Below are 27060 nucleotides of genomic sequence, written 5' to 3'. Positions count from 1 at the left end.
TCCCACATACGTGTCCAGATAGTGTTGTGAAGTCTTGGTATTAGCTGAAGCCTCTCATGGGATCACAATTATTCCAGACACTCAGGAATCCTGGGTTAGCTACACCCAGGATCTGGCAGGAGGCAGACAGGGGACAGAGTCCTGGTATCAGAACTACAGTGTCTTCAGGAAAATCCTCCAGAAGCCTGGAGATTGGTGCCAGGAAAGCTGGTCTCAAAAATGTGCAGGGGATCCTCCAAGCCAGATGGGGGATGGACAGTGGAAAGAGTAGCACTTCCTGAGCTCAGGAAACTGGTGGACTCAGCTAGGCAAGTTGGACAAGCTAAATTTTAACTTTCAGCTACAGACACATATGAGCATTTGTCCAGAGTTGGATTGTTTCTGCATGGGGTTGGGGGATGGTCCACGTATCTTGTTGGGGAGGCAGGAGGTGACCACGCTAGAGGAACCAGCCTGCCCCCGTGTGCCTCCTCCCACCTCTCTACTTCTGCCTCTGTGGGTGTGCATCTGTCTCTGGGACTGAATTTCCTGGGTCCACGTCCCCCTCTCCCCTGCCCCACAAGCCACAGCCTCAGTCTTAGCACTTGAACCTCGAAGAGGTCCTTAATTCCTGTAGAGAAGTCACCTTCCTCATCTAAGGGATGGATCCCAGGTATCAGAGACCGAGGCCCCACAACTCTCCTTCCCCAGTCACTGCAATCTTGCCTGAGAACGGGGCAGCTGGACAGTGGTCCCCACTGTCCCCTTCTGTGTAGGGGATGGAGGCCTTGGGTGAGGTATTTCAGATCTCTCAATCCACTCATTTCAGCTCCCAACCTCGTCCGGCCACTTTTTCTGCCTGCACCATTGCGGTAGCCTCCTCCTTAGTCTCCGAGTCACCTTTGTCGTGAACATGCAAACAGAATCCCCACTGGAGCTTCCTAGACATCAGGGAGGACTCTTCTCACGGCTCAAAACCCTCCAATGACTTCTCATGCCACTGAGATAAAATCCAGGATCCTCCCAGTTGCCTACAGGGTCCTTCGTCATCTGCCCCCTTTTGGCTCTTCAGCCTAAACACAGGATCACTTTCTTTTTCCTCCTCTCCAACCCACGCCAGCCCTGCAGCCTCCCGCAGCGCTGTTTCATCTATATGGAATACCCTTTCCACTCACTGGGTAGTTAGCTTGAGCATCTCAGCAGGTGTTACTTCCTCCAGGAAGCCTCCCTGAACTCTCTTCCTGGGTCAAGTCCCCTGGTTATAGGCTCTCATAGTTCCAAGGGTCTCTCCTGTGTGACCCACCTTGTCACCAGACACGCTCTCCACTTGCTTATTTGATGCTTGTTTCCCTCACCAAATGGTGAGATATGGGAGGGCAGGACGAGCCTATATTTGTTCAGTATCGAATCCCTTTTTGTTGCTGTTGTTTAGTTGCTAAGTCATGCCCGACTCTTTGTGACCCCATGGACTGTAGCCCTACCAGGCTCCTCTGTCCATGGGTTCTCCAGGCAAGACTATTGGAGTGGGTTGCCATTTCCTCCTCTAGAGGATCTTCTGGACCTAAGTATCGAACCTGTGTCTCCTGCATTGGCAGGGGGATTCTTTACTGCTGAGCCACCAGGGAAGCCCTAGTACTTTGCATTCAGGGGGCACGCATTAATTGTTCAATTTTAAAAGGAAGGTTGCAGGAGGGCACACTCTGGCTCCCCCTTATGGCAGCGAGTGGTATTCTGTAGCAGGCACTAGGTATCCGTCCCATCCTCCCACTCTCTAGGTCCCTTTCCCCAAACACCTCACTCTCCCTGATGGCTTCACCTGACCTCAGCCACTGAGGGTAACAAACAACAAGAGGAAGGACCTCGTGATGGTGCTGGAGAACTTGGGGGATCAGGTCAGGTCCTTGGGACTCAGGCTGTTCCCTTGGTCAATGGAGGATCATTTCCAAGACCTACACCCAACCAAGAAAGGTATGCCAGGATCTAGGATGTTATTCCATGAGGACAAGTCATGTGCACCAGATCATGAGCATGGCCAATCCAGTCTTGGGCTCTCTTCATCAAATCCCTCACACAGCAGGGAAGAAAGACAGGACCCGAGTTCCCTCCATATCTTGCCTCAGGAGATGGTACCAGCGGTGATCTGAGGTCAGGGAGAGCTGGTCCTCCTACTGCTGATTCATTCCTGGGTCTCCAGAGACACTTCCAAGACCCAGGGTTTGGTCCTGCAAACCTCCAGGCCTGGTATCCAAGGGGAGGCCTAGGGCAGATCTAGACTGAATGAGGACAAACCCTGGAGAGACATAGGGGCAGAAAGGCCCCGGTCAACCTGAACTGGGCTCAAGGCCCACAGGATCACAGGGTCTACACTCCCTGTCTATAGTTTCTTACCTCCTACTGTCAAATCAGCTGGCTTTGGCAGCTGCCCAGCGAGTCCCCGAACACGGCTCTCGCCGAGGTCACCACAGCCTTGAGATAATTAAAAACAAGAGTCCTTGGCTCTGATTTGGCTGGTTTGCTTCAGTCTGTCCCTCCACCTACTGCTGTTCAGGCTTTGTTTTTCAGTCCAGGTATTTATTTTCCTGTCCCTTAAACATGGAGAGTCTGATGACCTCAGAGTCTGATGACCCATCCCCGCTGACAGAGCCCCCATTTCTGTCCCTAGCTCTGGTCTCAGACTAGGGGTCTGGCAGCCTCCTGGCTGCCACCCCTTGATGGCATGCCCACATCCTGGGCCCCCCACCCCCATATTTAACAAGTCCCAGTGGCATCGGTGGGATAGTGGTGAGCGTGGCTGCCTTCCATGTCCACCAAGTCCCACACTGGCCTCAGTATCTTCCTCAAACCTGCCCCTCCTCCCTGGTCCTGTATCAGGGCAATCCACTGTCCCTCCCCCAGTCAGAGCCCTGGGCCTTCTCCTGGACACTTCTGTCCCCCACAGCCCTTCAGCTCCATAACCAATCTACTCAGCTTCCTGTTGTTCTCACCCACGCTCTGCTGCTTTCCCCCAGGCTGCCCCGGTCCAGCTTTGTCCTCACCCACCCAGGTTCCTGCCCTGGTTTTCCCCAGGCTCCCAGCCTCAGTCTTCATTTCTGATCCACCGTCCTGACAGCTAGAAGGATCTTCCTAAAACCCAAACCTGACCCTCTCCCTCCCTTGCATAGACTCCTCCATGACTCCCCAATACTATCGGGCCAGAGTCTGAGCTCCTCAGCCTGGGGGTCCTGAACCCTGCCCACGCCTCCTGCCTCACTTCTACTGCAGTGCCCCCAGTGCCCTGCACGTTCTAAGCCCTTGCTTGTGTTGGCCCTCTGCCCAGAATACCTTTCCTTCTGCTCTTTGCCCGATTATCTCCTTCAGATTGTCATTCTCAGCTCACGTCTCCTTCATGAGGCCCTCCCTGACCACACCCTAGGCTGAGTCAGACACTTTTTTGGGGTTCCTGCTATCTCCTAGGCTTCCCTCCTCACCAAGTCTCTCATCGCTATGAGCTATCACTGTCTGAGGGGCAGGGCTGGGGGCTGCCTGGGTCACCATGGCGTCACCCAGCACAGGGCAGACCCAGAGAGGACATTCAGGGAATGTCTGCAGAGTGAAGGGATGACCTGTCTTCAGGCTCATCCAGGGACCTCAGACAGAAAGGGGCCGGGAGAGGGTGGTTCTCTCCCCAGTGGAGGCGTCCCATTCCAGACCCCTGAATGAACCCCCACCCCCAACAGACAGAGACAAGGGCAAGGGCCCAGGCCCAAGCTTAGAAAAATAGGACTTTCTTGTTGTGCCCGGTGCCCCCGACACCCTCCCCGTCAGAGTTTTAAAAACCGTGAGCAATTTGGTGAGTCCGAGGCCAGGTCCCACGGGGTGTCTGGGTCCTGCCACCCCGGCGGGGGGGCCCTTCTGGGCCGTAGAGGTGGGCGCGAAGCTAGGGTCCCATGGGTTCGTGGCTGGGCCCCCACGGCTCACAGTCCAGCTGGACCACGGTGTGGGCCCTGGGTGCAGTGGGCTCAGGGGCCGGCGGGGCCGGCATGGGGCCCAGGGCGCCGTTGGTTTGGGAGCACACGCTGCTGACAGGCGCGGAAGCCTTGGTCTTGCCGGGGGGTTGGCCGCCGTGCACCTTGTAGCGCATGAGCAGCACGAAGATGAAGACCAGGACGGAGGCCACGATGACACCCCCCAGCGCGATGATCATGGTGCCGCCCAGGAAGGGCGCATGTGGGGCCCCGCAGGGCCGCAGCGCCGGCTCGGTGGAGAAACGGTTGCAGCCCACCGGCCGTGTGGCAGTCAGCCCCGTGGCGCTGTCCTCGTACACGGCGAGCACGCACAGATCGTAGGTGCGGCCTGACGCCAGGTCCGTCAACAGGAAGGAGCTGCTCTCGGCCGGGATCATTCTGGAGGGACAGGCAGGTGGGGGTCAAGTCAATGGCTGCCTAGCACCCACCGTGCACCCTGCCCCAACCCTCCAGTCTGGAAGATCCCCTCCACCCGCTACCCGAGGCCACTGCCTCATTTCATCCTAGGCCCCGAGGTCCCTGTAACCACTGCCTGAATTCCCTCTGGTTTGATACCCTTCAGCCACCTGACATCCCTCCATTCTGTTAAGCCAGTTTTACCCCAGTGGACCTTCTCATTTTCCTGCTGCTCAAATGTCCCTTTGATCTCCCTCTGGCCTCAGTGCCTACATTCTCACCAGTGCCCGCTTCCCCTCCACTCTGCTGCCCAGTTTGCCGTGAGCCCCACTGCCTCCCGAGTGTGGTTTCACTTTATATCCTGGTTCCCCTCCTGCACTGCCACCCTTCCAGCATTTTTTCCAAGCCTGCAGCCCAAGTTCCCTCTAGGCTTACTGCCCAGTTTTGTTCCACTCCCCTGCCTGACTTCACTCTGGTCCCCCCCACCCAGCTCATTGCCTGAATTCCCCAAGATCTCTCACCCTATTTCCGGCCAGCCCAGCACCGAGTTACCTCCAGCCAGACATCTCTTCAACTCTGTTCCCAGTTTTGTTCTTTTTTTTTTTTTTAATTTTTATGTGGATCATTTTAAAAGTCTTTACTGAATTCGTTACAATACTGTTTCTTTGTTTTGTTTTTTTTTGGCCCGGAGGCATGTGGGATCTCAGATCGCAGACCAGGAATCTAACTTGCACCCCTTGCTTGGGAAGGTGAAGTCTTAACCACTGGACTGCCAGGGAAGAGGCTGCCTGGTATTCCTCTAACCTGATGCCCATTTCCTTCTACCATCCCCCTGCCCCATCCAATTTCCCTCTAATCCCACCTCCACATCTCCCTCTAGGCCCTCACCTCATTTCTCTCTGTCCCTCTGACTTTCCTCCATGTGGGGCTTGGTTGCACTTTCCCAACTGCCTGACTTTCCTCTAGTGGAAAGCTAGAATTCTCTCTAATCTAACCGCCTGAATCCCCCATTGTGTTGATGCCCGATTTCCTTCTAACCTGCCAATGAAGGTCCCCTGGGCCTCACTGCCGTATTATTACTGCTGTAGCCGTAGCCTGCTTGCCAGAGAGCCCTGTCATCTGACTCTGTTTTCATTAAACTGATGCGCCTCAGTCATCGCTGCTGAGTTCTTTTCCTCCCTGTTGCCTTATTTCGTTCCAGTTCTGTCTCCTGATTCTCTTTTATCTCTCTGGCCTGGTTTCAATTTATCCTTATCTTTTCCATTTCCTTTTATCTTTAGTACCCAATTTCACTATATTTCCTTTTGTAGCAGGGCGCACTGTTGGAGATTTAACTTGTTTTATAATCCCTGTTTTACTCTTCAGTGGCTTTAATGAGGGAACTCTGTCTCTAGGAGGGTGACGATCTGGGAGAGCATTTGTCCCATCCTCCTCACCTCGCCCAGCAAGGTGGATGGGACTTGTGTGATTTTCAGGTGTGGGCCCTCTGTGGAATCGACTGAGGATGGCTGTCTTTGAAATGGAATGGAGAAAAGCTTGTTGGATTTCCAGGACTGACTGAGAAAGAAATCAAGTGATTACCTTTGGAGGTTTTGGCTTGTGGGGAGGCAAAGGGAACCCAGATACTGGGTTTACAAGGCATGGACCCCAGACCTTGGGAGGCCCATTCCTCCGCAGCCGGGTGTCAGGGGCAGTACTCCTGGGCCAGCCTGACAGTGAGGAGAGGGAGCCATCCCCAGCCATCCATGCAAAGCTGGACTTGGGTGAGACGTGTCAGTTGCACCTGGGTTACAGCCACCATCAGTGACCACATGTGGCCACAGTGGATGTTCCAACCTTGCCTGGATGACTGTCATGGTAACCCACTCTTGCAGTGTGTAAGCCCAGGTTTTGTTTGCAGCAAGAGAAGGGAGAAGGGAGTAGGGAGTCCCCAGCAATGGCAGACTGAGCAGTCCTGTTCACCTAGCAGTGGTGGAGCTTGAGCTAGCTTGAATATGATTCGGAAAAAAAACCCTAGAAGCTGAGATGTCACCATGTTAGAACTCCAAACACATGGAGCAGGGCACATTGTACAAACTCAAAGCCTAATCTCTCTATAACCTCCTCCCCCATTTTCCTTTTAACCTCTGGTCTGAGTTCCTTTGCAGGCTTTCCAGGTGGTTCAGTGGGTAAAGAATCCACCTGCAAGGAGATGTGGGTTCGATCCCTGGGTCGAGAAGATCCCTTGCAGGAGGGCATGGAAATCTATTCCAGTATTCTTTCCTGGAAAATCCCATGGGCAGAGGAGCCTGGCGGGCTACAGTCCATAGGGTTGCAAAGAGTCAGAGACTGAAGTGATTGAGCATGCACTGAGTTCCTTTGCAGCTGGGCTGCCTCACTCCATTTTCTCCACGATCCCTGGGCCCTCCTGCTTGATCTCTTTTTCTTCCTGCAGCCTGACTTGAATCTAGCTGTCATCTGGAAATACTTAGTTCTCTTTACAACTTAAATCTGCTCGTATCCCTTCAATCTTGCCTCCCCGGCTGCCCAGTTAAGCTTCTATTTTTTTTTTTTTTTTTTCTGGCCACGCCTTGCAGCATGCAGGATCTATCTTAGTTCCCCAACCAGGGATCGAACCCATGCTCCATGCAGTGGAAGCGCAGCATCCTAACCACTGGGCAACCAGGGAAGTCCTGATTATGTTTTATTCTTGCTGCCGGATTTCCTTTTTCTGTGTGTTACTGTTTACTTTTGCTATCTTCTTTCTTTTTTACCACTGCTGTCACATTCCTTTTGCCTTCTCTGCCTGATTTCCTTTGTAACCCTGCAGCTTCACTTCCAGTGCTGCAGCCTGGGGTATCGGTAGGTGTTCCTCCAGCCCTCCCTCCACCTCGCTCCCCCACCTGAACTGCCCGCCGCCTGGACCCTGCACCTGTACACGAGGATGTCGTCGGCTGAGCTGTTGTACTGGATCTGGTACATGCGGATGCCCGGGATAGGCCGCTGATCTGGCCACTGGATGAGAGCCGCTGTGGCACCATGCTCCGTCACCTGGACACCACGGTCAGTAGGGGGCCCAGCCTCAGCCGCCTTGGCAGAGGCAGAGGCAGAAGCAGCAGAGGGCGGGGTGAGGGCATCAGGCTCCCCGTCCCGCGGGGGGTCACAGCTGGTGCTGTTGGCTAGCTGAGGGGGCGGTGGGGGACCCACGGTCAGCTCAACAGCGGCCGTGGCCTCGCCAGCTGCGTTGGCTGCGATGCACGTGAAGATACCGCCATCTCCCGGCTCGGTGACCAGCAGCTCCAGTGTCCCGTTGGGGAAGGCGCGCGCTCGGCTGGAGTTGCCCAGCAGCCGGCCCTGGGGTGACACCCACCGCACGCGGGGCTCGGGGTCCCCCACCGCCCGGCAGCGCAGGGCGGCTGGCCGACCAGCAGGCACAGCCAGGGGCGGTGAGCGGTGGGTCACCACGGGGGGCTCGCACACAAACTCCTCCTCGCCCACTGCCCAGAAGTAGCGGCCACCCAGGGCCGGCGGGGAGGCGCAGGCCTCCAGGTCATCCTCCCGCGCCAGCCGCCGCAGCCACACCAGCTCACAGTTGCAGTGCAGGGGGTTGCCGCCGAAGGCCAGCACCAAGGCGGAAGCAGGTGAGCCGCGGGGCCGGGCCAGCAGCGGCAGGCGGGAGAAGAGCGGGTCCGGCGGGATGGTGGTCAGGCGGTTGGAAGTCATGTCCAGCCGTGCCAGCTTGTGCAGGCGGGAAAAGGCGCCGGCGGGCACGGAAGCCAGCAGGTTGTGGTCGAGGCCCAGCGTATTGACGTTGCCCAGGCGGCCCAGCGCCTCCCAGGGCAGCTGCTCCAGGTTGTTGTAGGAGAGGTCGAGGTCCTCCAGTGTCTCGGCGCAGTCGTCCAGGGCCCCGGCCGCCAGGGCCGCCAGCTGGTTGTTGCTCAGGATGAGGTGGCGCAGGTTGACCAGGCCGCGCAGCTGCCCCTCGCCCAGCGAGGTCAGCCGGTTGCCATCCAGGTGCAGCGCGCGCAGGGCGCGCAGGTCTGAGAAGGCGCCGGCGGCCACGTGGCGGATGGTGTTGCGGGACAAGCTCAGGTGCAGCAGGCCTGTCATGTTGGCCAGGTCCCGGCGCCGCACAGTCGCGATGAAGTTGTCCGCCAGGCGCAGCTCGGCCGCCCGACGGTCCAGCGAGGGTGGCACGAAAAGGAGGCCTGCCCCCGGGCACAGCACGCTTAGGGGCAGGGACTGTGTCTGGCAGCGGCAGCGCCGGGGACACGGGCCGGGTGAGGCTGGCTGGGGTGGAGATGAGGCAGGGGCCAGCGGCAGCAGGCAGAGGAGCAGCGGGAGGACGGCCATCGCGGGCAGGGGCGGCCTGCTGGGAAGAGGAGGGGGCGTTAGGGCAGGCTGAGGCCAGAAGTGGGGTGCTGGAGGGGGTCGGGGTGGTCTGGGACCAGAAGAGAGGGTCATAGTGGGCTGAGAGCAGAGAACTTGATCAACGATGGTCACAGAGGAGTGGTCAGACAGACCAGAAGCCAGAGAAGATGGTTAAAGACTCAGAGAGGTGTGTCACGAGGGAAGAGAGGGAAAAGAAATGAACAAAGAAAGTCAGAGGGAAGAGAGGTGATTAGAAATGAGACAGCAGAGAACAGGAGCGGTGATCAGGGTGGCGAGACGTGGCCAAAGAGAGAAGAGGTGGTCAAGGCAGTGGGAATGATTAGGAGTAGCCAGACAGGACCAGACAAGAGAGGTTGTTAGAGATGGTCATGAAGATGAGGAGTGGCCAAAAAGAGGGGAAGTTGCCGGGGTGGCCAGATCCAGGAGAGATGGTCAAAGATGGTCTGAAAGGGTCAAAAGGCAGAGAGGTGGTCAGAGAGGAGGAGGGGACAGACATGTCAGAGACAGCTGGAGACGGGACAGCTGGTGAGATTGATGGGTGTGGGGAGAGGGCACCAGAGACAGGAAAGGCAGTCAGAGATGTTAGAAATGATCAGAGAGCATCAATGAGCAAGAGAGATTGAGAGAAAAGAGGTGGTCAGTGACGGCCAGGATGGTTGGAGACTGGCAGTTGGAGTCAGGAGTGGATAGAGGACAAGAGAGACAGTAAAAGATGGTTAGACAGAGGAAAAGGTGGATAGAGGAAGTCAGAGAGGAGAGACAGAAGATAGAGAGAGATGGTGAAAGATGGTCAGAGACAGTCACGGGTCAAGGCTTAGAGTCAGGGGTAGACACAGGTAAGAGAGCTGCTGAAAGATGATTAGAGAGAGGTACTACAGACAGAGATGTCAAGGGTGGTCATTGAGTGAAACAGTAGACAGAGGTGGCTGGAGAGAGATGCTGTGGACAGGGGTGTTAAAGGCAATGATCAAAGACAGCAGTGGCAGACAGAGATGGTCAGAGAGGAGTGGGGGCCAGGAGGTAGCCAGGGAGAAGAGCCAGCGGACTTAAGTGTCAAAGATGATCAGAGAGAGAAGAGGTGAATAGAGATGGTCAGTGAGAGGAAGAGATGGAGAAAGGAGACTGGAGAGCGGAGTGGTGGACACAAGAGGCAGCTGGAGATGATCAAATAAGACAGATGGTAGAAGAAGCTGGAGAGCCTGAGCGGGGTGTGGGGAGGGGGGCAGTCACAGACCTGGAGATGCCATCAGCTGGGGATGAGGAGGTCAGAGAGGGGCAGGGCTGGCCAAATGTCCAGTGTTCGAGGTAGACTCTTGTGAAGGGACATCTGTTCCCTGGGGAAATTCCAAGGGTGCCCAGGGGGACATGGTCCTCCTTACCTCCACCCCCAGCGATGAAGTTCCTCCCAAGTCCCTCCCCACCACAGGGTCTCCCAGTAGCCTTACCTGAGCTGGAAGCCGCCCCAGGGAGCAAGAATCCTCAAGCTCCGAGGGGTCAGGGGTCAGGGCTCTGGAGGGGGTGCCTGGTCATGCCTTCCCTTCTCCCAAAGCCTCTGTCTGTTGTGTCTCTGCTCAGATTTATGGCCAAAGAATCTCCAGACCTTGATACTTAGGGTCTTAGATCTCCAAATATTAGGCCTCTTAAGGGCTCAATTTTAGGGACCCAGGCCCCAATTTGGGTTGCCCGGAGTCACCGTCTCCCAGCTCCAGTCTTGGGATGCTAAACAGACAGATGGATAGTCTAAGATCTGAGTCCCAAACCCAATCTTGGGATTTGATGCTAGAGTTCTGGGTTTAGATATTGGGGCGCTGAGTCAAGATTCACCCCAAATTTCAGCATTCAGCTTAGCAGCAAGGATTTCAGGCCCAAACTCAGGTAGGCCCTTTGCAATGCCAGGGTTCAGATCTTGGACTCTGAGGCCTAAATTTCAGGGTTCGAGTCTCAAATAGTAGGCTCCAGGGTGTAGAAATGAGAATCCAGTCCCAGATTTGAATGTCCCAGGCATAGAACTCAGAGCTCAGCTCCAAATTTGGGGATTCAGATGCCAAATCTCGAGGTTCAGGCTCCAAATATTGGGGTACATATTCCAATTCTTGGGGTTCCAGCTCCAAATCTTGGGGTCCCAGGGACTGATGTTGCGATTTCAGCCCCAAATACTGCTGTTCAGGCTCCAGGTCTTGGGGTCCCAGCCCCAAATCAGGCTCCAGGGCTCAGGTTTCCAGATTTCTGGATCCAATCTCGGGGTGCAGGCTCCCCAATTTCGGGGCGCGGGTCCTGGTTGTGGGGCGGCGGCGTCTCCACTCGCTTCGCGGGATGCAGCGGGGGCTGGTCCAGAGGGAGGGGGGCGGCTGCGGTGGGGGGGGGAGCGGCCAGGCAGCCCCGGGGGCCGGGGTGGGGCGAGGCCTGGGCGCGGACAGACGGACAGACAGGGACACACGGGGTGGGGGCACCGCAGCAAAGGCCGGGACGCAGGGGGGAGGGGCCGCGCTCAGAGACCCCTCCCCCGCCGGGGCCGGGGCGGGGGCCGGGCGGGGGCCGGGCAGGCGGGCCGGGTCCGGGCGCTCCCGCGGCCTCCTCGCCGGGAACCCAGGGCCGTGCGCGCGCCCGCGCTTAAAGGCGCAGTCCCCGCGCGCGCCCGCGCTTAAAGGTGTAGGCAGGTCCCCTCTCTCAAAGGCGCGCCCCTAGCCCCACCTTTCATGGAGTCGTCCTGGCTTTCCTTGGGAGAGAGAATCCTTGGATAAAGAGTCAGGAAGACAGAGAGGGACACAGAGACTGAAACCGAGAGACATACAGAGATAGAGAAAGACAGAGACAGAAAGATAGGCAGGCTTAGACTGAGGGACAGAGAGGAGCAGAATCAGAGAGGCAGAGACAGAGAGATAGGAAAAGACACACATATTCAAGGAGAGATGGAGATACAGAGACCCAGAAAGAGAAAAAAGAGACGAGAGACAGTACAAGTTAGAGATAGACAAAGAGACATAGAGATAGTCAAAGAGGCAGAGACTGAAGGAGAGACAGCGGCAGACTGAGCTGGGCAACTCAGCTGTGAGGATGTGTGTGTGTGTGTGTGTGTGTGTGTGTGTATCTGTGTGTGTCCAGCTCTCACTCGCAGCCTTGAATGTGATTCTCTATCCCAGAGACCTCTGCCCCCCAAGCCTGTCCCCTTCTGCCTTCCTGTCTCAGCATCACCTCTCTGGGATGTCCTTTAGGTGGAATTTCCTTGCTTGGGCCCTGCCTGTATCAAGCCTGATCTTTCAGGCCAGTGTGGAGACTCTGCTCTGTCCCGAGGCTCTTTGCATCGGCTGCAAGGGGAAAACTTGTCTCTGGAAATAGAGCTAGATGTCAAGTCACACTGGCCAGATATCCCATGGAGGAAGGAGAAGATAGGAATTGGAACAGAGGCAGGGGGCTGGCCGGGTTGACCCAGAAAAGTATATCCACTGCCTCCCCCTCCTCAACTCAGGTCCACTGCCCCGCAGAATATCCTACTAGAATCGTACTAACACATGACTCACCAGGAGTGGTGTCTGCCTGTGCTGATGCTCGCGGAGGATAGTGGAGGAGAGGATGAGGGTGGGGGGATCCCACGTGTTTCCTGGCAGATGGTGTTGCGGGAAGAGGGATGTGGGCCGTGGTCTACAAGCCTGGCCTCGGAACTTGGTTATAGCAACCTGGGGGACCTAATCTTTTGGGAGCCCTGGTCCAAGGAGGACACACCCTTGGCTCATGGTCATCACCCTACCCTGGGGGAACCTGATCACAAACCCTTCCCCCTACCCCAGAATCCCCCATCTGAGTGGAGGAGTAAAGTAACCCTGTTGGGGGCGGGGGCATGAATGCACATCCACCCTGGCATCACTAGCTCTGCTGAAGGTTTCAGAACAGACTTTTGGCTCCTTCCACTTGTGTGTATTGAAAAATTGCAGCTAAAATTAACTCAGCTCTAGGGCCCGCCTTTCCCGATCATTAGCAAAGTTCATCAGTGCTCCTGGCCCAGTACAACAGATACTGGTTTCTCAGACACTCAGGAAAAGGATGAGAAGTTTCAGAGATGCTACAGCAGTGGCAGAGGTGGGGGAGACAGAGGAAAATACCTGGAAAGTGAAACTGATCTTCCTGACCCAGGGATCAAACCAAGGTCCCTTCCATTGCAGGCGGATTCTTTACCAACTGAGCCACAAGGGAAGCCTGAAAATACCTGGAGACAATCCCAAACAGACTGGGATTAGAATTCAGTGCAACTGGCTGATTTTGGGTGTGGCCCCAGGAAATGCGCAAGTGGGGAGGGAAAGAGTGAGGCAGAGGAGGGACCAAGTTAATAGAAGGTGCGGATGAGGAGTAGGTTACCCTTTTGGGCAACTGGGGCTTGATTCTGCTGGGGAACATTAAGGAATCTTTTAGACACATCAGAAGTGTTGTTCCTTCCCTTCCTTCCCTGATGCAGAGTTCAGAGAGCCTGGGGCATTTATTCACAGTCTTGCCTTCTTTGGCGATGACTGTTCGTTCCTTGGTAAGAGGGGATGGTATTGAGAGCCATCTGAGATCAGAGGGGGCTGCCTTGCATGATCTAGATCCAAGGTCCTCATACTTCAGCCTTATCAGAATCACCTAGAGGATGTGTTAACCAGAGATCTTCAGGTCCCAGTTGCAGAGTTTCTGATTTGCGTTTCTACCTTCTAGGCTAATGGTAATGCTTCTGGCTCAGGGACCACACTCAGAGAACCACTGGGCTAAACCAGGAACATCTGCAATGTGTGTGGTCCTGGCCACCACACTGTGCCAAAACCTGGTGGATTGAGGGGACATAGCAGTGCCATATGTTGGGGGACATAGTGCCAAAGAAGCTAACATGTTTAGAGACATAAAGAGAGACTTGGCAACAGAGAAAGACAGAGGCAAAGGTGCTGGTTCAACATTTACTTTGGATTTCTGGGCATGGTTGTGCACTAGATGACACTGCAGTAAAAGTGTTACCAAGACAGTGTCAGGTCCTGCTTCACTGAGCTCACATTCTAAAAGCGAGAAAGACAGCCTGGGGTGGTCAGGGCTGGCATAGGAGAGGCTTGGGCTAGAAAGATTGGAACTAGACAGAGCGGTCAGAATATGATAGAAACACAGGGAAAAATAATAAGGGTTTTGATGACAAAGTACAGGGCCAGATGGAGGATTCTGATGGAGGGTTCTGATGGAGGAAACAGAGGGTGTGCACCTCAGAGGCAGAGTCCAGCCTTTTCCTCCACCTTCCCACCCTCCAGGAGTCAGGAGGACTTCCTGGAGGAGGAGACCTTTATACTGCAATTGAAGGATAAGTAACAAATGAAGCAGGTGGGCAAAGGGACCCCTATGCTGTTTGTATGCCCTTATGCCATAGCATGTGCAGGCTGGGGGGAGTCAGTTTCTGAATAGTTCCATGCGTGTGTCTGCATGTGCCGTAATCCCTCATTAGCTCCTGGAAGGAGATCCTGGTGGGATGGTTGTTTGGGGGACTCCGCTTAATTGTTGCATTTACTTAATTGCAACATCTGGAGAAGGGGACCGAAGCATCGGAAACAGCCACAGCAGGAAGAATGAGGTTAAACTGCCTGAGAGCTGAGGGAGCCTTGGGAGGAAGGGAACTGCTCATATCCACACACACAGTCTATCCAAAAATACACATCCATACTCACAATGCACATCACATCCTCAGAGGCTCACCAGAACACACACGGATACAGAAGGCACACGGAACACACATCACGTCCAAATAGAGAGACTTATACAAGTTGGGCTTCTCCAGTGGCTCAGCTGGTTAAAAAAAAAAAAAAACAGACAAAAAAAAAAAATCCCATTTGCCAATGCAGGAGACACAAGAGCCACAGGTTTGATCACTGGGTTGGGAAGATCCCCTGGAGAAGGAAGTAGCAACCTGCTCCAGTATTCTTGCCTGGAAAATTCCATGGACAGAGGAGCCTGGCAGGCTACAATCCTTGGAGTCACAAAGAGTCGGACATGAATGGGGACGCATGTATGCAGGGGGGTGGGGGGGGCACACAAATACATACTTAGACACACTTCCAAAACACACATGCAGACTCACATTCAGACATGTGAGAAGTCACATGTGCAAAAACACACTTGGCACACAGATTCTCTCTTGTACAGGTGTGTGAGCCACATTCCCACACATAGACACAAGGAATATTCTGAGAGTCACATCAGACATCTACACAGGGTGGATACAAGACGTGCACATACATGTACATTCAATCAACAGATGCAGTCTGTCTGCAAAAAAAGGGTGGCTTTTTAAATAAACCCAGACCCCTTCCAAGTCAGGGGGTTGTTAGAGCAAGAAGGGATGGAGGTGGTATATCTCCTTATCCTCAACTAGTACCTACCAACTCCTCATACAACCCAAGTCCAACCAATGGGGATTCATTGAAATTAGCTCAGCTTTGTAATTAGCACATGAATCAGCGCTGAGGACTAGGGGCTCACTTTAAAAAGATCATGTCTGAATGTGCACCCCCAAATGGAGAGGGGCCAGGAGATGAGTACATCTTCTCCACCCACCTCCTGTACATACACACTAACCACCCTAAATCAGACTGATGGGTTCCAGGCAAGCACTGACTTCTACATGGTAACCATGAGACCCTGTATTGAGGTTCTGCTGAACTATGGTAGAAGACAGAATACAACTTTCAGGGACTGTTTTAATGACTTCCAGCTATCAACATGAAAAAGACTTCTGTAAAAACATGGGGGAAAGTTTACATTTGTGCAAAGAATTGAGGGAAATATGTTGAAAACTTTTAACCAGCAAACGTAGAGACTCAGGGCCATTTTAGAGATCTGTTCTGTGAAATCCTGAAAACCACAGTTAGGGATTTGAGACTCACTTTACAGAATGACAGAAGGGCTCAAGCTTTACTGGTATCTGGGGACCAGAAAGGAAGGAGCAGTGTATTAGTGAATGTAATGCCAACTGCTGTAACAAATAACCCCCTGAATTTCAGTGACTTCATACAATAGTTTATTTCTTGCCAGAGGTGTCTAGCCAGCTATCCTCCAGTCAGTCAGTCAGTTAGTTCAGTTGCTCAGTCGTGTCCAACTATTTGTGACCCCATGGACTGCAGCACACCAGGCCACCCTGTCCATCACCAACTCCCGGAGTTTACTCAGACTCTTGTCCATTGAATCAGTGATGCCATCCAACCACCTCATCCTCTCTCGTCCCCTTCTCCTCCAGCCTTCATCTGTTGATAAACAAACCAGTTGTTTATCTTGCACCTCTGTTATTTCCTGGGGCTCAGAATTATCTGCTTTCACCAGGTGGTACTAGTGGTAAAGAACCCGCGTGCCAATGCAGAAGACGTGGGTTCCATCCCTGGGTCAGGAAGATCCTCTGGAGAAGGAAATGGCAACCTATTCTAGTATTTTTGCCTGGAGAATCCCATGGACAGAGGAGCCTGGTGGCTATAGTCCATGGGGTCTCAAAGAGTCGGACAGCACTGAAGTGACTGAGCATGCATGCACACACCTGATGAATGGGAGGAGACAGGGTGGAGAAGGTGGTTTCTTTAAGTTTCTTTAAAAACTTTGGTCCAGAAATGACCTTCTACGAACTTCCCTCTTGCCCATATTTTATTGGAGAGATGCAAGTGGAGCCGGGAACATATTTCCAGGCTGGATAGCTCCTCCCCCACCCAGTCACAGTTATACAAAGAGTATGGATTTAACAGACCCAACATCAACCACAGCCAGATCCACAACTTCGGGGGGCTGTGGAATCTTCTTCCATCCACTACAACGAATCCTGCTCCAGAGGATGTTCCCAGCCCCACCCTGACTACCCTCCCACCCACCTACCCTGGTCCTCTGCCTTTGGGGTGGGTGACCACAAATTTGACTCTTTTAAGAGTGAAGAGAATCTGGCTTGATTTGATAAATGTTTAGATCACTGCAGAAGGATAATGGTGAGAATCTGACGCTCTTTCTCTAAGCATTTATTGAGCTGTTACTGTGTGCCAGGCACGATGCTGGAAACATGCCCATGAATGAGACACAGTTAAGGCTTTGGAATTGCATCTCCTCTTTCTCAGGCAGAAAGAGAACAGATGATTTCTGAACCTGTGCTTGTCACTGTGATATTTCACTATGAACAACATGGGAGAGAGGGGAGGGACAAGGAAATCATCAAGTCTGTCTGCCTGTTGGTGATAGAGGGGGTGGCGCTCAGGGAAAGGATGGGGGCAACATTTGAGGCGGGAGGTCACCTGGATCAAAAGGTGTGGGGAGGGCTTTCTAGGTGTGAATAGAATCTTTGTGTGCAGACTCGTGGGCTAATCAGAGACCTGTAATTCCAGCTTCTAACACAAACCATTGCTGATTCAAGTGCTAATCAGAAATCTTATCCCTGTGAAAGCAAACCTGTGCTGATTCATGTGCTAATTATAAATCTAAGCTGATTTGTAAACTCTGTCCTGGAGCAGGATCTAAATCACAAACGGCCAAGAACTCCTGCTGACAATCATCAGCTCAAAGAGATCTGCGTTGCTAATGGCCATCTAGAGTTAATTCGTGTGCTAATTACAATCTTGGGATAGTTTAATAGAATGATCGGAGGGTGTCAAATTCATAGCGAAGAAGAGCACAGACTCTGAAGCCTGACAGTCTGGGTTCCAATTCCATTCCTGTAAAGAGGGGGCTGATAGAACACTAAATGTCTTTTGGGAGGATTAAACGAGTTAATACAAGTAAAGCACTGGGAGCAATGCCTGGCACCTAAGTGCTTACTCTTCTAAGTACTAGCTATAACAATAATAATATACAGGCAACAGTTATTCTGATTTCATTTAATTCTTCATAGCAGGCCTCACCTCCAATCTCTTCACCATCTTCCTAAGCCCAGGTCTGAGGGCCTCACCCTCCGGAAAGGCTTCCCAGGGACCTGGGAGTCCCCAGTCCCGCCCCCGCCCCTATCCCTTTCAGCACCCTTCCTAGGTCTGGACGTCACCGCTCAATCGCCACTTGAGGGCAGCAACACACCGTTCAGCCGCTGCGCGCGGTGCATTGTGAGGCGCGTAGTCTTTGGGCTGATTAAGCGGTAGCTTGGGCCTTGCATGCGAACTGCATTTCCCGGAAGGCGATGCGACACACTATGCCTCCCCTTGCTTAAACCTGTAGGCGGAGATCTCGCCCTCCTCAGAGAGCGAGCCTCTAGAGCGGCGCGGGGGAATCATGGGGTGTAGGGACAGCCGGCGCCTAGAGGAGGGATTGCTGCGCAGGCGCGGGCAGCCTGTGTCTCCTACTGGGGGCATTAGGAAGCGGGTGACCCTATAGCCACAGACGCCGGAGATGAAGTTGAAGCAGCTGTGGAGGCTTGTTGTTCAGTCGCTAAGTCGTGTCCGACTCTTTGCGACCCCATGGACTGCAGCACGCCAGGCTTCCTACGTAGTCCCTGACTCGTGGAAGAGCTTAATACCACCCGCCTCCACCCCCACCCTCACCCCGTTGTGTGCCCTGTAGCCTGCTCACCCGCCTTCCTACTCTCCTGCATTTCCACTGTCCCTAGTGTTTTCTTGGCGCTCCAGTCTTAAGAGGAAAAAATAAAATCCTTTCCCTTCTTTTATCTTTTCTTCACAGGCACACATCCCCTTAAAACACACAAACCCCTTGTAATGTTCAACCAAGCACAAAAATAGAATAGTATAATGATCCTCCAGCTACCCATCACCTTTCTTCAATAATTATCAACATATGATCTTATTTTATTTTTTCCGCTTCCCTCCCCAGGTGAATTCATTTAAAGCAAATCCCAGACATATGATTTCATCCATAAACACTCCTGTATGTATCTCTAAAATAGAAGGTTCTTTAAAAACATAATACTTTTATAACACCTAAAAATGAATAGTAATTCCATAATATTATCTAATATCCAACCCATCTCCAAATTTTCCTGGTCATCTTATGTCTTCTAACTGTTGGCTTGTTCAAATCAGACTCCAAACAAGGTAGTGTATTCCATTTTGTTGACACCTCTTTAAGGCTTATTCTCATCTGTTTCACAGTCTGATCTGGCAGGTTGCGCTGCTTGGTGTCCTTTAATATGTTCTGTCCCACGTATGCCATGTAAACTGGTAAATCTAGAGGCTGGGTCAGATTCAGATTCAATTTAGGAGTAAGTAGATTGCTGGGAGAAATATCAATAACCTCAGATATGAAGATGACACCACCCTTATGGCAGAAAGTGAAGAGGAACTCAAAAGCCTCTTGATGAAAGTGAAAGTGGAGAGTGAAAAAGTTGGCTTAAAGCTCAACATTCAGAAAATGAAGATCATGGCATCTGGTCCCATCACCTCATGGGAAATAGATGGGGAAACAGTGGAAACAGTGTCAGACTTAATTTTTTGGGGCTCCAAAATCACTGCAGATGGTGACTGCAGCCATGAAATTAAAAGACGCTTACTCCTTGGAAGGAAAGTTATGATCAACCTAGACAGCATATTAAAAAGCAGAGACATTACTTTGCCAACAAAGGTCCGTCTAGTCAAGGCTATGGTTTTTCAAGTGGTCATGTATGGATGTGAGAGTTGGACTGTGAAGAAAGCTGAGCGCCGAAGAATTGATGCTTTTAAACTGTGGTGTTGGAGAAGACTCTTGAGAGTCCCTTGGACTGCAAGGAGATCCAACCAGTCCATTCTGAAGGAGATCAGCCCTGGGATTTCTTTGGAGGGAATGATGCTGAAGCTCAAACTCCAGTACTTTGGCTACCTCATGCGAAGAGTTGACTCATTGGAAAAGACTCTGATGCTGGGAGGGATTGGGGGCAGGAGGAGAAGGGGACCACAGAGGATGAAATGGCTGGATGGCATCACTGACTCGATGGACGTGAGTCTGAGTGAACTCCAGGAGTTGGTGATGGACAGGGAGGCCTGGCATGCTGCGATTCATGGGGTCGCAAAGAGTCGGACACGACTGAGTGACTGAACTGAACTGAACTGAACTGTACGTCATGGCTTCCCTGGTGGCTCAGATGGTAAAGAATCCACCTGCAATGCAGGAAACCTGGGTTCGATCCCTGGGTTGGGAAGATCCCATGGAGAAGGAAATGGCAACCCGCTCCAGTATTCTTGCCCAGATAATTTTATGGACAGAAGAACCTGTCAGGCTACAGTCCACCAGGTTGCAAAGAGTCCGACACAACTGAGCCACCAAGCTCAACTCCACTTCATGGATGATGTCCCCTTCTTCCATCAGTTAGCATGTGATAATGCCCAGTTGCTTCTTTTTTGTGTGTGATGTTAATACTCACTGTTGGGGCTGAGTGTTGGCACCCTAATCCATCCATTATAAAAGCACGGCCAAACGTCAGGAAGGAAGTGTGTCCATGCTCTCCCTTCCAGCTCTCTCCGGCTGTTTCACAAATGTGGTCTATTGCTAACGCTCTTTCTGGTTGCTAAACTCAGGAAGCAATCCTCTATCCTCAACTCGCTGGTCCTGTAATAACAGGCCTGTCCTGTGCTGCTCAATAGGGTAGCCACTGGCCACACAAGTGGCTATTGAGAGCTTGTGCCTGCGAGCATGCGGGACACACAATAAGTCACTATAGTTGTGTTCAACTCTTTGCGACCTGCCAGGTTCCTCTGCCCATGGGATTCTCCAGGCTAGAATATTGGGATGGGTTACCATACTCTCCTCCAGGGGCTCTTTTTGACCTAGGGCTCGAACCCATGTCTCTTATGCGTCTCTGATGCAGGTTCTTTACTGCTAGAGCCACCTGGGAAGCCCTTTTGAGAGCTTAACTAGTCCTAATTGAGATGTGTGCTGTAAGTATAAATTACACACTGGGATTTCAAAAAGTACCAAAAAAAACCACAAAGAATTTAATGATGAGAAACCCATCCTCTGCAACAGAGTAGGCCCTGCTCACAACAAGTAGAGAAAGCCTATGTGCAGCACTGAAGACCTGGTGCAACCAAAATAAATAAGTAAATAATTTTTTTAAAAAAGAATGTAAAATATCTCAAGACTTTAAAAAATATGGATAATATTGAAATGATAGTCTTTGGTATATAGTAACGATAAAGTACATGTGTGAGCTACCTTATTAAAATTACTTTCACCTGTTGCTTTTTACCTTTTAAATGTGGCTACTAGAAATGTTAAAATCACATATGTGGCTATGAGTTATATTTCTAGCAGAAGGTGTTGTTCCAGAACAGTGGTTTTCAACGTGTGATCTCTGGACCAGCAGCGTCAGCATCAACATCATATGACAACATGTTAGAAATGCAAATTCTATGTTGCTCTGGGGTTACTGAACCCAAGTCTCCGGGGACTGGGGCCCAGCAGTCTGCATTTGATTAAGTCCTCCAGATCATTCCTGTCTGAAAACTCCCCTCCCGGTTTGTGTGACACAGAACTCTCCCAAGCCCACCTACTTCTCACCCCTTCACTGTTAACACCTTGGTCTGAGCATCTCTTGGTCCTACCTGGACCCCTGTTGCTGCTGCTGCTGCTAAGTCACTTCACTAGTGTCCGACTCTGTGTGACCCCATAGACGGCAGCCCACCAGGCTCCCCCATCCCTGGGATTCTCCAGGCAAGAACACTGGAGTGGGTTGCCATTTCCTTCTCCAATGCATGAAAGTGAAAAGTGAAAGTGAAATCGTGCCTGACTCTCAGCAACCCCATGGACTGCAGCCCACCAGGCTCCTCTGTCCATGGGATTTTCCAGGCAAGAGTACTGGAGTGGGGTGCCATTGCCTTCTCCAGTCGCTTGCAAATTGGTTTCCCAGCATCTAATCTTGTGCCCTACTTGTAGCCCTCACACTCCGTTTTGGGCCTCCTCAAAAACATAAATCAGATCACATTACTTCCTTTCTTAAAAACTTCCAATGGCTTCGTATTGCACTTTACAGTAAAATCCAAACCCCTTCCTGTGGCTCCTGCAGCCTCTCCATCTTCATATAGTCCCCCGACTCCACCTTCCCTCTTTCTGCCCCAGCCTTGCCATCCTTCTTGCTATTGCTCACACACTCCCAGCTCCTCCCTGCCTCAGGGAATTTGTGACAGCCATTCCCCCTTCTAAGAATGTGGTTCTTTGTAGGACTGGCTCGCTCTTTTCCTTTGGGCTTCAGCTTAGATGCCCCCACCTCAGTTGTCACTAAAACCAAGCCTATATCCATAGTCACACAATGTCACCCACCTTTCATTCTCTGCATGGTAGATACATAGCACACACTGTTCTTGTCATTTGTCTGTCTCTCCCACTATCAGGTATGCCTACAAGGGCAGGAACTCATCTCTCTAGCTCACCACTTTGACCCCAGCTCCACCCACAGAGCCTGCACACAATAGGTGCTTTTAAAAAGTCTGTTCATTGACCCAGCATGTGAACTGCTGCAGCTGCTCCTCTTCAGTCTCTCTCGCTGCCTCCATCCACTCTGAAGTCAGAGGACCATTGTCATCCATGGTGTTTGAACTCTCGGAACCTTCCCCATGACCTCCTCATTTCTGGCTTCTGCCACACGGGGATATCTGACAACACAGAACCCACTTTCTGATTTGGGATCGGCAGGTTGGAGCCGCTATGCCTGTGAGGGCTTGATGAGGATACAGAAACCACTCCAGTGTTAGAACAGAGGGATGTTAACACATCGGGGTGGTTATGCAGTGGATAGAGGAGCTGAGGAGCCAACAAGAGCCAGTGAAGCCAGTGGAAATTAACAGCAGTGGGAAGCCACCACTGCTCCAGGCTGGAGGAATAAAGCGAGGAGGTGGGGTCACCAGGGCCTGGAGACAAAGTCACCTGATGGAAGTTGGAAACCCAGTGGGATTGTCTAGCTAGCTGGAGTGGTGGAGGGAGCAGAGCCACAGGGAGAGAGGCGGGCTTACCAGGCAGGGGGAGGATTGCCCTGGCCTCTTCCTCCTCTCTTCCAGGCTCCTGCCACAAGGAACCACCAGGTTCCTTGGTGGAACCCAAGGCAAATCCAGTCGAAGGGGAGATGAACTGTGGCCTGGGATGCAGCAACAGGGCGAGGAACAGATCGGGGCAAATACAGCCCAAAGCAGCACAGCATGGTTTCCTCTGTGCACCAAAGAGCCCAGCTGGTCATCCCACACTAGGCCTCGCATTGTTGTGTTCAGTCGCTAAGTCGTATCCGACTCTTTGCAACCCCATGGACTGCAGCATGTCAGGCTTCCTGGTCCTTCACTGTCTCCTGAAGTTTGCTCAAACTCATGTCCATTGAGTCGGTGATGCCATCCAACCATCTCCTCCTCTGTCACCCCCTTCTCCTCCTGCCCTTGATCTTTCCCAGCATCAAGGTCTTTTCCAATGAGCTGGCTCTTCGCAGCTTACTGAATTACATCATGTGTCTGGCTGCTGTAGGATTAGGATTTTTTTTTTTAATGTTTATGTATTTGACTCTGCCAGGTCTTAATTGCAGCATGTGAGGCCTAGTGCCCTGACCAGGGGTTGAACCCTGGCCCCCTGCACGGGGAGCATGGACTCTTAGCTACTGCACCACCAGGGAAGTCCCTAGGGTTTGGGTTGAGTTTGCAACCTCAATGTTTCAGATATCTATTGCTGCATTACAAATTATCCCTAAATTAAGCAGCTAAAGACAACCATTTTCTTTTTCCTCTAACTTTAAGGACCAGAAAGTCACAAAGGTTTCAGTGGGGTTGTTTTCATATGGTGTCCGTCCTGTGGTTGGAGTCACATGTTGACTGGGGTGGTCATTTGAAAACTCAACTGTCCAAGGTGGCTCACTAACAATGTTGCTGATTGTCACTTGAGAACTCAGTGGACTGTTGTTCAGAGAGGCTGCACACGCCACTCCAGCATCATGATCTTACTTGGGGACAGGCTTCTTCCAGAGTGTGTGTTCTAAAAGACCCAGGCAGAAACTGTATTTTTTTTTAATGACTTGGCATAAAAAAATCACACAGCATCAGTTCTGCAGTCAAGACCCACCCAGATTCAAAATGAAGCTACATAGATCCCACCTTTTGATGTAAGGAATTGATGGCCACATCTTGCTCCAAAGAATGTTATTTGAGGCACTGATATGAGTTCTTTTCTGTCCTGACTCTAGACAGTCTCCTGAGATGAACATCTCTGTTATATTCTGGGGGCTTTGATGACTAACTACATGGCTATGTTTTCAAGCCTTATATGCAGCCCAGCCCATCTCTTGATCCATAGAATGGTTCATAACTGGACATTCCTCCTCCCATTTGTTGTTTCAGTTCAGTTGAGTCACTCAGTCAAGTCCAACTCTTTGCAATCCCATGGACCACAGCACACCAGGCTTCCCTATCCATCACCAACTCCCAGAGCTTACTCAAACTTTGGTTCATCGAGTCGGTGATGCCACACAATCATCTCATCATCTGTCACCACCTTCTCCATCAGCCTTCAATCTTTCCCAGCATCAGGGTCTTTTCTAAGGAGTCAGTTCTTCACATCAGGTGGCCAAAGTATTGGTGTTTCAGCTTCAGCATCAGTCCTTCCAATGAATATTCAGGACTGATTTCCTTTAGGATGGACTCATTGAATCTCCTCACTGTCCGAGGGACTCTCAAGAATCTTCTCCAACACCACAGTTCAAAAGCATCAATTCTTCTGCGCTCAGCTTTCTTTAAAGTCCAACTCTCACATCCATACATGACTACTGGAAAAACCATAGCTTTGACTAGATGGACCCTTGTTGGCAAAGTAATGTCTCTGCTTTTTAATAGGCTGTCTAGGTTGGTCATAACTTTTCTTCCAAGGAGCAAGTGTCTTTTAATTTCATGGCTGCAGTCACCATCTCCAGTGATTTTGGAGCCCCCCAAAATAGTCTGTCACTGTTTCCATTGTTTCCCCATCTATTTGCCATGAAGTGATGGGACCGGATGCCATGATCTTAGTTTTCTGAACATTGAATTTTAAGTCAACTTTTTCCTCTCCTCTTTCACTTTTATCAAGAGACCCTTTAGTTCTTCTTTGCTTTCTGCCATAAGGGTGGTGTCATCTGCATATCTGAGGTTATTGATATTTCTCCCAGCAATCTTGATTCCAGCTTGTGCTTCATCCAGCCCAGAATTTCTCATGATGTACTCTGCATATAAGTTAAATAAGCAGGGTGACAATATACAGCCTTGACATACTCCTTTCCTGATTTGGAACCAGTCTATTGTTCCATGTCCAGTTCCAACTGTTGGTTCTTGACCTGCATATAGATTTCTCAGGAGGCAGATCAGGTGGTCTGGTATTCCCATCTCTTGAAGAGTTTTCCACAGTTTGGTATGATCCACACAGTCAAAGGTTTTGGCATAGTCAATAAAGCAGAAGTAGATGTTTTTCTGGAACTCTCTTGCTATATTTATGATCCAGCAGATGTTGGCAATTTGATCTCTGGTTCTTCTGCCTTTTCTAAATCCAGCTTGAACATCTGGAAGTTCACAGTTCATGTATTGTTGAAGCCTGACTTGGAGAATTTTGAGCATTACTTTACTAGCATGTGAGATGAGTGCAATTGTGTGGTAGTTTGAGCATTCTTTGGCATTGCCTTCCTTTGGGATTGGAATGAAAACTGACCTTTTCCAGTCCTGTGGCCACTGCCGAGTTTTCCATATTTGCTGGCATATTGAGTGCAGCACTTTCACAGCATTGTCTTTTAGGATTTGAAATAGCTCAACTGGAATTCCATCACCTCCACTAGCTTTGTTCGTAGCGATGTTTCCTAAGGCCCACTTGACTTCACATTCCAGGATGTCTGGCTCTAGGTGAGTGATCACACCATTGTGGTTATCTGGCTCATGAAGATCTTTTTTGTATAGTTCTTCTGTGTATTCTTGCCATCACTTCTTAATATCTTCTGCTTCTGTTAGGTTCATACCATTTCTGTCCTTTATTGTGCTCATCTTTGCATGAAATGTTCTCTTGGTATTTCTAATTTTCTTGATGAGATCTCTAGCCTTTCCCATCCCATTGTTTTCCTCTATTTCTTTGCACTGATCACTGAGGAAGGCTTTCTTGTCTCTCCTTGCTATTCTTTGGAACTCTGCTTTCAAATGGGTATATCTTTCCTATTCTCCTTTGCCTTTCACGTCTTTTCTTTTCTCAGCTATTTGTAAGGCCTCCTTGAACAACTATTTTGCATTTTGCATTTCTTTTTCTTGATCCCTGCCTCCTGTACAATGTCACAAACCTCCGTCCATAGTTCTTTAGGCACTCTGTCTATCAGATCTAATCCCTTGAATCTATTTGTCATTTCCACTCTATAATCATAAGGGATTTGATTTAGGTCATACCTGAATGGCCTAGTGGTTTTCCCTACTTTCTTCAATTTCAGTCTGAATTTGGTAATAAGGAGTTCATGATCTGAACCACAGTCAGCTCCCGGTCTTGTTTTTGCTGACTGTATAGAACTTCTCCATCTTTGGCTGCAAAGGATATAGTCAATCTGATTTTCGTATTGACCATCTGGTGATGTCCATGTGTAGAGTCTTCTCTTGTGTTGTTGGAAGAAGGTGTTTGCTATGACCAGTGCATTCTTTTGGCAAAACTGTATTAGCCTTTGCCCTGCTTTATTCTGTACTTCAAGGTCAAATTTGCCTGTTACTCCAGGTATCTCTTGACTTCCTACTTTTGCAAGATGGACAGGTCACGGTGAAGAGTTCTGACAAAACGTGGTGCACTGGAGAAGGGAATGGCAAACCACTTCAGCATTCTTGCCTTGAGTACTGCATGAGCAGAATGAAAAGGCAAAAAGATAGGACACTGAAAGATGAACTCCCCAGATTCGTAGGTGCCCAATATGCTACTGGAAATCAGTGGAGAACTAACTCCAGAAAGATTGAAGAGACGGAGCCAAAGCAAAAACAATGCCCAGCTGTGGATGTGACTGGTGATGGAAGTCAAGTCCGATGCTGTAAACAGCAATATTGCATAGGAACCTGAAATGTTAGGTCCATGAATGAAGGCAAATTGGAAATAGTCAAACAGGAAATGGCTAGATTGAACATTGACATTTTAGGAATCAGCGAACTAAAATGGACTGGAATGGGTTAGTTTAACTCAGGTGACCATTATAACTACTATGGTGGGCAAGAATCCCTTAGAAGAAATGGAGTAGCCATCATAGTAAACAAGAGTCCGAAAAGGAGCACTTGGATGCAATCTCAAAAACGACAGAATGATCTCTTCTTTTCCAAGGCAAACCATTCAATATCACAGCAATCCAAGTTTATGCCCCAACCAGTAATGCTGAAGAAGCTGAAGTTAAATGGTTCTATGAAAACCTACAAGACCTTCTAGAACTAACACC

The 27060-nt window shown here is 50.9% G+C and overlaps 1 protein-coding gene across 3 annotated transcripts; it reads right to left on the bottom strand.

Moving 5' to 3' along the window:
• Positions 1 to 3727: 3727 nt before the first annotated feature.
• LRFN3 (leucine rich repeat and fibronectin type III domain containing 3) lies at positions 3728 to 11338 on the bottom strand. Of its 3 annotated transcripts, XM_086351956.1 has the most exons (4): positions 10196 to 11141; positions 9985 to 10084; positions 7291 to 8727; positions 3728 to 4361 (listed from the first exon to the last, which is right to left on the bottom strand). In XM_086351956.1, the coding sequence occupies exons 3-4, from the start codon at positions 8709 to 8711 to the stop codon at positions 3896 to 3898; spliced, it is 1887 nt and encodes a 628-aa protein (XP_086208082.1). In that variant the 5' UTR covers positions 8712 to 8727; positions 9985 to 10084; positions 10196 to 11141; the 3' UTR covers positions 3728 to 3895. The 3 variants fall into 3 exon arrangements, with proteins under 3 accessions (XP_086208082.1, XP_086208080.1, XP_086208081.1); XM_086351954.1 differs by lacking the exon at positions 9985 to 10084 and having other exon boundaries at positions 7291 to 8730; positions 10196 to 11338; XM_086351955.1 differs by lacking the exon at positions 9985 to 10084 and having other exon boundaries at positions 10196 to 11338.
• Between the last annotated feature and the right edge of the window lie 15722 nt (positions 11339 to 27060).

Source organism: Bos grunniens, chromosome 18, assembly GCF_055505025.1.
Source record: "Bos grunniens cultivar Pamir isolate PY7600 chromosome 18, Bosgru_T2T1.0, whole genome shotgun sequence".
NCBI lineage: Eukaryota > Metazoa > Chordata > Mammalia > Artiodactyla > Bovidae > Bos > Bos grunniens.
The sequence above is the reverse complement of the archived record's forward strand: the minus strand, read 5'-3'. Positions and strand labels throughout refer to the sequence as shown.

What these genes read in the sequence shown, in the direction of transcription:
- LRFN3 (XM_086351954.1), bottom strand. Translation starts at nt 8,711, where the DNA reads ATGGCCGTCCTCCCGCTGCTCCTCTGCCTGCTGCCGCTGGCCCCTGCC. An exon ending in GACGACATCCTCGTGTACAG is followed by an intron (nt 4,362 to 7,290) that starts GTGCAGGGTCCA and finishes CTGTCCCTCCAG; the next exon opens with AATGATCCCGGCCGAGAGCA.